General features: G+C 43.4%; 1 protein-coding gene across 1 annotated transcript; it reads left to right on the plus strand.

Moving 5' to 3' along the window:
* The first annotated feature begins 3,006 nt into the window (after positions 1-3,006).
* LOC148913618 (uncharacterized) lies at positions 3,007-9,091 on the plus strand. Its single transcript, XM_089036176.1, has 3 exons — positions 3,007-3,812; positions 3,901-7,418; positions 7,485-9,091. The coding sequence occupies exons 1-3, from the start codon at positions 3,007-3,009 to the stop codon at positions 9,089-9,091; spliced, it is 5,931 nt and encodes a 1,976-aa protein (XP_088892302.1).
* The last annotated feature ends 2,064 nt before the right edge of the window (positions 9,092-11,155 follow it).

Raw genomic sequence — 11,155 nt, forward strand, 5'->3', positions numbered from 1 at the left:
CCACATATACTACCATGCCATAACACGATACATAGCCCGATAAACCCACGATACATAGCCCAATAAGATGATTAATATAAAGCCCAATAGATATGCCAATCGCCAATACGATGATATATAGCCCAATAACGTGATACCATAGCCATAAAGACGAGACATCGCCCCCAATACGACCGACCCGAGCCCAATAACACTATACAAGCCCAATAAGATGAATATAGCCCATTAAGATGATCATAGCCCCAATAGAAGAGATACTAGCCCGAATAGACATACATAGCCCAATGACGATCCCTAAGCCCGATAACAAGATCCATAGCCCAATAATATGAAGTATAGCCCAATACATGAGATATTGCCCAATAAGAACATACATAGCCCAATAACACGATACATAGCCCAATAAACGATACCTAAGCCCGATTACCGATACATAGCCCACTAAATGGATATATAGCCCAATAAGATGATGCCATAGCCATAAGATGATATATAGCCCAATAACATGATACATAGCCCAATAAGACGAGAACATACCCCAATAAGACGACACATAGCCCAATAACACGATACATAGCCCGATAACACGATACATAGCCCAATAAGATGATAATATAGCCCAATAAGATGATGCATAGCCCAATAACATGATACATAGCACAATAAGACGATACATAGCCCAATAACATGATATATTGCCCAATAAGACGATATATAGCCCAATACACGATGACATAGCCCAATAAGACGGATACATAGCCCGATAACACGATACATAGCCCACTAAAATGATATATAGCCCAATAAGATGATGCATAGCCCAATAAGATGATATATAGCCCAATAACAAGATACATAGCCCAATAAGACGAGACATAACCCCAATAAGACGACACTAGCCCAATAACACGATACAATCGCCGATAACACGATACATAGCCCAATAAGATGATATATAGCCCAATAAGATGATGCATAGCCCAATAACATGATACATAGCACAATAAGACGATACATAGCCCAATAACATGATACATAGCCCAATAAAACGATACATAGCCCAATAACACGATACATAGCCCAAAAAGACGATATATAGCCAAATAAGATGATGTATAGCCCAATAACATGATGCATAGCCCAATAAGACGATACATAGCCCAATAAGACGATACATAGCCCGATAACACGATACATAGCCCAATAAGATGATATATAGCCCAATAACATGATACATAGCCCAATAAGACGATATATAGCCCAATAACACGATACATAGCACAATAAGACGATACATAGCCCGATAACACGATACATAGCCCAATAAGATGATATATAGCCCAATAAGATGATGCATAGCCCAATAAGATGATACATAGCCCAATAACATGATACATAGCCCAATAAGACGAGACATACCCCAATAAGACGACACATAGCCCAATAACACGATACATAGCCCGATAACACGATACATAGCCCAATAAGATGATATATAGCCCAATAAGATGATGCATAGCCCAATAACATGATACATAGCACAATAAGACGATACATAGCCCAATAACATGATACATAGCCCAATAAAACGATACATAGCCCAATAACACGATACATAGCCCAAAAAGACGATATATAGCCCAATAAGATGATGTATAGCCCAATAACATGATGCATAGCCCAATAAGACGATACATAGCCCAATAAGACGATACATAGCCCGATAACACGATACATAGCCCAATAAGATGATATATAGCCCAATAACATGATACATAGCCCAATAAGACGATATATAGCCCAATAACACGATACATAGCCCAATAAGACGATACATAGCCCGATAACACGATACATAGCCCAATAAGATGATATATAGCCCAATAACATGATACCTAGCCCAATAAGACGATATATAGCCCAATAAGATGATGTATAGCCCAATAACATGATACATAGCCCAATAAGACGATACATAGCCCAATAAGACGATACATAGCCCTATAACACGATACATAGCCCAATAAGATGATATATAGCCCAATAAGATGATGCATAGCCCAATAAGATGATATATAGCCCAATAAGACGATACATAGCCAAATAACATGATACATAGGCCCAATAAGACGACACATATAGCCCAATAACATGATACATAGCCCAATAAGACGATACATAGCCCAATAAGATGATATATAGCCCAATAAGACGTTTCATAGCCCAATAAGACGATACATAGCTCAATAAGACGATACATAGCGCAATAAGACGATACATAGCCAAATAACATGATACATAGCCCAATAAGATGATACATAGCCCAATAAGACGATACATAGCCCAATAAGACGATACATAGCCCAATAAGACGATACATAGCGCAATAAGATGATACATAGCCCAATAAGATGATACATAGCCCAATAAGATGATACATAGCCCTGTTGATAATAGTTAACTTTTACATACATTTATTCGTTTTGTTTGTTTCTTACGATTTCCTTGACCCCATGATTTACCAGAAATTAATGATTAAACATAGCAATGAAACTTGATCTAGCCTTATGCAATAAAAGACACTCGCTTAATTCTTAATGAAACGACATGCACGTGCTTACGAGCCAACGATAATTTTGCCATGAAGACTAACTTAGATGCGTGATTCGCCACCAGATGTAAGTACAATAAATTCTAAACATATATACTGTTTAAGTGTAAATATTTCCCCAAAAATGTAGGCTAATTTAGGAATTATTGTTACATTTTAGCGAACCTTGTACTAGCTTGAACCAGTTTGAACTTGATCCACGAATTAAACTTGAAACGGATACGAGTGAACATTTGTCAACTAGCTCTAACAAGCGTATCGTATGGTGGTAAAATAGACATTCCCCCGATATCTCTAACAGTTCGATCTGAGGAGCAAAATTTAAGAGATAATCCCGGCCTGAATTCGATCAATAAAGCCCCGAGTTTAGAAGCCCGTAATTTGACACCGACCGCATGGAAGATAAAAAATTCGAGGAATCGGATTATGGACGCGCGGCGCTTCCGGAACGAGAAAGGGAAATTCCGAGAAAATCCGGCCGACAGGCAAAGATAAAGCCGGAGCACACGGAATACTTCCAATTAATGCGAAAGGAAAGACTAGTTTCTGACCTCAGGGGTTCTGAGACAGCAATTGAAGAAATAATACAGAATATCCAGCAATGTGACGCCGTTTCTCGCCCAGCAGGGGCAAAATCGGCAATCGAAAGCCTCGAAAATGAATGGGAAAAATATCAAGAAATTTACAGCGATCTCGCCAAAATTGTTGTAGACACCACCGAGCTACAAACAATGAGCACGAAAAATCAAAAAATTGTTCGACGAATTTACGAACAAAGAGAAGCTCTCATACAAGTTCTGCAGGAGTCAATGAATGCCCCCCTTCCAAGTGATAAAGTCCCGTGTCCTACCCCACAGGCCGATGCAAAGTCCATAATGTCAATGAAATCAGGAGCAAGTAAATGCTCCTCTACATCCTCAAACGCGCGCGCTGCCGCCAGATCCGCTAGGATTGCTAAGCTCAAGCTAGAACAAGCAATAAAGAGATCGGAGCTAAAACAGAAACAGATTCGAGAAGAGGCGGAGCTGGAAAGGATCAAAGTCGAGCTGGAGACCAAGAGAGCCGAAAGCGAGCTGAAGGAACACCTCCAGCAACTGCAAGACGAAATGGAGTGCGCCAATTATGAGGCCCAGCTGCTAGAAGAAGAACAAGACGATGAAATGAGACAGAGAAAGGAACTGGAATTCGAAATAGAAGGACAGTACAGCCAACAAAAAAAAAACTGCAACAGAGGTTAAAGAAGAAAATATACCACCGGTGAAGCCAATTGTGACATCAACGCCGAACAGAGACCAGGACCTGGATGAACGTGATGGTCTTGGGGGAGATGATCTCCGCCAATCGACGATACCAAATACCCGCCAAATCCAAGCTGGAGGAGAACAACGGTATGACGAACAAAGGTCATACTGGTCCCAAGACCCAAGAAATCCAACCCTGGACCAGACTCTAGCTGCTACATTGGTGCAAATAAATCAGCAGCTGATGAGCGCCATGAAGCAAAATTCGGAGTCCACGATGGTCATGAAATCGATGATGCAAAGACAAGGGATTCCGAAACCTGATCCCCCTAAGTTCTCTGGAGATCCTGCTGAATTCCCGGTTTTCAAGCTGAGAATGCAGGACTGGCTAGAGGAAAAGGGCCTGACAGAGAAGGAAAAGGTATCACACCTGCTGAGCTTCGTTGAAGGAGACCCAAGGGAAGCCATCACTTATTGCGAGATAGAGGAAAACGGATATGCAGAAGCCATGGCGATCTTGGAATCTCAGTACGGCCACCCTGCAAAGGTCGTCCGAGCATCTATTAAAAGAATAACAGATGGTCCCAGGATCGAGAGAGGGAACAAGACTGCCCTCACGAAGCTTCGCAACAACCTCCAGACCGTCATCAAGGCCCTTCGCCACAACAAAATATACCTCTACGAGATGAACGCATGCCATAACATAGAAAGGGTAATCGACAGACTCCCCCTCCACATGCAGGTGGAGTGGGCTAAAGGTGTCCCTAGAATTCGCGACGAAACGGACACCGGCCCTGACCTCAGTCATGTCTTTAGCCTGGTAGACAAACAAGTGAAAATCATGAATGACCCTCAATTTGGTCATATCTTGAGCAATCATCAAGCCTCGAGTTCATCCATGAAACCTGGCAAGATGAGCACAGCCTTGAAGCCCATTACAAGCTACCGTAAGCCACTATCCACCATGGCAACCGACGTGAAGAAAGAAAGAAAGACCTGCGTGTGTTGCAAGGGCCAGCATGATTTGAAGGACTGCGAAGTCTTCCCCAAGAAATCAACTGAAGAAAGATGGACCCTCGTAAAGGAACAAAAGCTCTGTCATCTATGTTTGGCTTCGGGTCATATGAGGTACCAGTGCACATCAACAGAAAGGTGTCTATGCAAGGCGCCCCTACCCCACCATAAGCTGCTGCATCGAGATCACAGACCGCAACAAGTTGTCAGCCAATCCCCGCAACCCTCCGCACAACCTGCATCAGAAGTAGTTAGACGGAAGGAGATCGACACGCGAGCAACCCTCAGCCAGAAACAAGGTCAAATAATCCTGCTACATGTGGTTCCAGTCCGAGTGATAAGCGACGAAGGCAAATCCGTAACCACTTATGGTCTCCTGGATAACGCAAGTCGAGGGACCATAATCTGCTCCCAGCTCGCGGAAAGGTTAGGCATTGACGGCCCCAAGCTTCCAGTCTCAGTGACCACAGTCCTTGGCACACAAGATCGCGAATACAAGGAAGTATCCTTTAAACTACAAGCTGCCGAACCCAGCGACGAAGATCCCGTTTTAAACGTGGAACAAGGCCTTTCTGGCGAACTAGAAATAAAGGAAAGGGTGCTGCCACACGAGATAGTTCTAAACCAGCACCCACACTTATGTGACGTCAGCATACCGGAAGTAGACTTAAAGAAAGTGACACTGATTATCGGCGAAGATGTGAGAAATGCGCACGCAGTTAAGGATGTTCGATCGCCCGCAGACAATGAACGGAGTGGATTATACGCTACTAGAACAGCACTAGGCTGGACGATTGCTGGCCACACGACAGGTGCCCCAAGCCCCAAGAAAGAAACAAGCTTCAACTTCACGGACACGAATAAAGAGCTTAGCAACCAGCTGGAACGGTTCTGGAAGATAGAGAGAGTAGGAATTGAGGACCAAACAGACACCTTGAAGTCGGTGGAGGACCGCAGAGCAGAAGACATCCTTCGAGAATCCACAAGGCTTGTGAATGGACACTACGAGACGGGTCTACTCTGGAAAAAGAACGATCCTCATCTACCCAATAACAGGAAGCTTGCAGAGTCTCGACTGAACAGTCTCAAACGGAAATTTCAACGCGACCCAGATTTCGAAGACAAGTACAGAAAGGTAATTCAGGAATATGTACAACGAGGATACGCAAGGAAGCTGACTCCAGATGAAGCACGATCGACTACTCCAAAGACCAACTACCTGCCACATCACGGAGTTACAAACCCCAATAAACCAGGCAAGGTGAGAGTTGTCTTCGACGCAGCCGCTAAATTCCAGGAAACCTCCCTGAACAAGAACCTGCTACAAGGCCCGGATCTGTCAAACAGTTTGAATGGAGTACTGATGAGATTTCGTCAAGAAAGGGTAGCGGTAGTGGCAGACGTCGAAGGCATGTTTCACCAAGTCAAGGTAGCACGCAAGGATCAAGATGCCTTAAGATTCCTTTGGTATAGTAACGACATCGATGGACCCCCTGACGAGTATGTAATGACGTCGCACATCTTCGGAGCGACAGATTCTCCCTGTTGCGCGAATTATTGTCTGAAGAAAACAGCAGAAGATAATACGAGCAGTTTCGATCCCGTTGTCATCCAAACTGTCCTAAGGAACTTCTATGTTGACGACATGCTGAAGGCGCTCAAGAGTGAGGAAATTGCTATCAAAGTCGCGAAGGACTTGATATCCCTACTATCGAGAGGAGGATTTAGACTGACGAAATTCACCTCCAACAGCCGTGCAGTCCTGGATTCGATCCCTAGCAAGGAAAGAGCTAACCCCACCTTGGACCTAGATTTTGATGATTTGCCAATCGAACGCGCACTTGGCGTGCAGTGGAATGTAGAGCAAGACACCTTTGGCTTCAAGGCTGCTAAATGCAGCAAGCCTAATACGATGAGAGGCGTACTATCTTATGTCTCGTCTTTCTATGACCCACAAGGCTTCGCCGCCCCTGTAGTTCTCCCAGCAAAACAGATACTGCAAGAGTGCTGGAAGGAAAAGCAGACATGGGACGAACCGTTGAAGGGGAAGCTGCTGAAAAAATGGGAACATTGGAAGAACCTGCTGCCTATTATGACTGAAGTCAAGATTCCACGCTTCTTCTTCGGAAATCCAGCCGGCGTGGATTTAGCTGACATCCAACTACACCATTTTTGTGATGCGTCCGAAGTAGGTTACGGCACTGTTTCCTATCTGAGGGCGACCTATCCGGATGGAACAATACCTTGTTCCTTCGTCCAAGGAAAGTCTAGAAATGCCCCGGTTCGTGCCCCAACGATTCCAAGAATGGAACTACAGAGTGCTGTCCTTGCTACTAGAATGGACAAGTTCATTCAGAGAGAACTAGACATGCTGATAAGCAAGACGCTATTCTGGACCGATAGCACCATCACTCTGTATTGCATCTCCAACGAAAGCAAAAGGTTCCAAACCTACGTTACCAACCGAGTGAACGAGATAAGAGAAGCCACTGAAGTAGCACAGTGGCGACATTGCCCAGGAGTGCTGAACCCCGCTGATGACTGTTCAAGAGGTCTAGACGCAAAGTAGTTCATTGAAAGTGAAAGATGGCTGAGAGGACCCCAATTCCTCTGGGAAGGTGAAGAAAGCTGGCCAAGTCACCATGTAGAAGACATCCCCGACGATAAACTTGAAATAAAGAAGGAGAAGACATGCCTTGCAACCGAGACCGATGCAGCTGCAACTTCGGTTCTTCACGAGTTACTCGCAAGATACTCAAGTTGGTCAAGGCTGCGCAAAAGTGTAGCATGGATAATCAAGTTCATCAATTGGTTGAAGGAAGGAAGAAAGAAACCGAGCCACCGGCGACTGACAGTCAACGACCTCAAGAAGGCTAAACAAAGAATCGTCGCTATCGTGCAAGCAAGGTCCTTTCCTAATGAAGTCCGTGAACTTAGCCGAGGGAAGTCTGGTTCCCAGACACGAGTGAAACCTTCTAGCAACATAGTAAAGTTGAAACCTATGATGAATCCAAGTGAAGGGGTCATGCGTGTATCGGGACGAATCAGCGAGGCACCAATAACGTACGATGCAAAGCACCAAGTGATCCTACCCCAACACCACTGCGTCACCGAACTGATAATCAACCATTATCATGTGAGGCTCGGTCACTGTGGACCAGAACACTTGCTCTCAAAGGTAAGAGAAGAGTTTGGGATCGTCAAGGCAAGAGCTGCGATCAAGAAGGTGCTAGGAAGATGCTTCATCTGCAAGAAACAGCATGCAGAAAGGATGTCACAAGAAATGGCAGACCTGCCCAAGGTAAGGGTGACGCCCTACGAACCGCCCTTTACCTACACCGGCATAGACTACTTTGGCCCTTTAAATGTAAAGAGGGGTCGTGGTACAGCAAAGCGCTACGGTTGCATTTTTGTCTGCATGACGACGCGAGCTGTACATCTGGAGTTGGCGCAGTCACTAGAGACAGACGCATTCATAATGGTGCTCCGACGCTTCATCAACGTCAGAGGAAGCGTTAAACAGCTGAGGTCGGACAATGGTACTAACTTTGTCGGAGCAGAACGCGAGTTGCGTGCGTCGATCAGAGAATGGAACCACAAGACCATAGAAGAGGAGCTCCAGCAGCATAACTGTGAATGGGTATTCCACCCACCGGGTGCATCCCATATGTCCGGAGTATGGGAAAGACTGATAAGGAGTGTCAAGCGGTCGATGAAAGCTATACTCGGTGAAAGGACGGTAGATGAAGAGGTGCTGAGAACCGTACTCTCCGAAGCGCAAGCAATTGCGAATTCCCGACCGCTGTGCCACAACTCTGACGACGTCAAAGACTTGGAGGCGCTGACACCCAACCACCTTCTGTTACAACGTCCAGCTGTCACTCTTCCTCCGGGACACTTTGAAGATACAGATTTGTCAAGCAGAAAAAAATGGCGACAACTACAGATCCTCGCGAACCATTACTGGAAGAGGTGGGTTCACGAGTACTTACCCACCCTGCAAGAACGCCAGAAATGGCTCAAACCACGTCGAGACCTGACAGTCAACGATCTAGTACTGATTGCGGATGATAACGCACCGAGAGGTCAATGGCTTCTTGGTCGCGTTACTCAGGTGTTCCCTGGTAGAGACGGACGGATTCGAAGTGCAGCGATAAAGACCAAGAACTCAGAGTTACACCGACCAATAAGAAAACTCTGCCTATTGGAGGCATCAGGACAGTGAAGAAAGAAGAAAGAAGAAAGAAAAAAGAAGAAAGCTGCTATGCAGATAAGACAATTATATGCTAATGACAAAACCCTGGTTTCCTCATCGGGGGCCGGGATGTTGAGAATAGTTAACTTTTACATACATTTATTCGTTTTGTTTGTTTCTTACGATTTCCTTGACCCCATGATTTACCAGAAATTAATGATTAAACATAGCAATGAAACTTGATCTAGCCTTATGCAATAAAAGACACTCGCTTAATTCTTAATGAAACGACATGCACGTGCTTACGAGCCAACGATAATTTTGCCATGAAGACTAACTTAGATGCGTGATTCGCCACCAGATGTAAGTACAATAAATTCTAAACATATATACTGTTTAAGTGTAAATATTTCCCCAAAAATGTAGGCTAATTTAGGAATTATTGTTACATTTTAGCGAACCTTGTACTAGCTTGAACCAGTTTGAACCTGATCCACGAATTAAACTTGAAACAGATACGAGTAAACATTTGTCAACTAGCTCTAACAAGCGTATCGTATGGTGGTAAAATAGACATTCCCCCGATATCTCTAACAGCCCAATAACATGATACATAGCCCAATAACATGATACATAGCCCAATAACATGATACATAGCCCAATAACATGATACATAGCCCAATAAGACGACACATAGCCCAATAAGACGATACATAGCCCAATAACACGATACATAGCCCAATAAGACGATACATAGCCCGATAAAACGATACTTAGCCCAATAACACGATATATAGCCCAAATTGACGATATAGCCCAATAAGACGATATAGCCCAATAAGATGATATAGCCCAATAAGATGATAAATAGAACAATAACATGATACATAGCCCAAAAAGACGATACATAGCACAATAAGACAGTACATAGCCCAATAAGATGATACATAGCCCAATAACATGATACATAGCCCAATAACATGATACATAGCCCAATAAGACGATACATAGCCCAATAACATGATGCATAGCCCAATAACACGATACCCAATAACACGATACATAGCCCAATAACACGATACATAGCCCAATAAGACGATACATAGCCCAATAAGACGATACATAGCCCAATAAGACGATACATAGCACAATAACATGATACATAGCCCAATAAGACGATATATAGCCCAATAAGATGATACATAGCCCAATAACATGATGCAAAGCCCAATAAGACGATACATAGCCCAATAACATGATACATAGCCCAATAACATGATACATAGCCCAATAACATGATACATAGCCCAATAACATGATACATAGCCCAATAAGACGATACATAGCCCAATAAGACGATATATAGCCCAATAACACGATACATAGCCCAATAAGACGATATATAGCCCAATAAGATGATATAGCCCAATAAGATGACACATAGCCCAATAAGATGATACATAGCCCAATAAGACGATATATAGCCCAATAACGCGATACATAGCCCAATAAGACGATATATAGCCCAATAAGATGATATATAGCCCAATAACATGATACATAGCCCAATAAGACGAGACATACCCCAATAAGACGCTACATAGCCCAATAAAACGATACATAGCCCAATAACACGATACATAGCCCAATAAGACGATATATAGCCCAATAAGATGATATATAGCCCAATAAGACGATACATAGCCCAATAAAACGATACATAGCCCAATAAGACGATACATAGCCCGATAAAACGATACTTAGCCCAATAAGATGATAAATAGCCCAATAAGATGATACATAGCCCAATAAGACGATATATAGCCCAATAAGACGATGCATAGCCCAATAACATGATACATAGCCCAATAACACGATATATAGACCAATAACACGATACATAGCCCAATAAGACGATATATAGCCCAATAAGATGATATAGCCCAATAAGATGATACATAGCCCAAGAAGATGATACATAGCCCAATAAGATGATACATAGCCCAATAAGATGATACATAGCCCAATAGGATGATACATAGCCCAATAAGACGATACATAGCCCAATAAGATGATATATAGCCCAATAAGATG

This window comes from Actinia tenebrosa, unplaced genomic scaffold (genome assembly GCF_029948245.1).
Source record: "Actinia tenebrosa isolate PJP-AT-01 unplaced genomic scaffold, QUT_ActTen_1.0 PGA_scaffold0__85_contigs__length_37466705, whole genome shotgun sequence".
In the NCBI taxonomy this organism is placed as follows: Eukaryota; Metazoa; Cnidaria; class Anthozoa; order Actiniaria; family Actiniidae; genus Actinia; species Actinia tenebrosa.

Excerpts from the sequence above, each read along its gene's own strand:
- LOC148913618 (XM_089036176.1), top strand. The coding sequence starts at position 3,007 with ATGGAAGATAAAAAATTCGAGGAATCGGATTATGGACGCGCGGCGCTT. Across the intron at positions 3,813-3,900 it reads GAATTCGAAATAGAAGGACA|AGACCAGGACCTGGATGAAC; the intron begins GTACAGCCAACA and ends AACGCCGAACAG. Across the intron at positions 7,419-7,484 it reads CGCTGATGACTGTTCAAGAG|GTGAAGAAAGCTGGCCAAGT; the intron begins GTCTAGACGCAA and ends TCCTCTGGGAAG.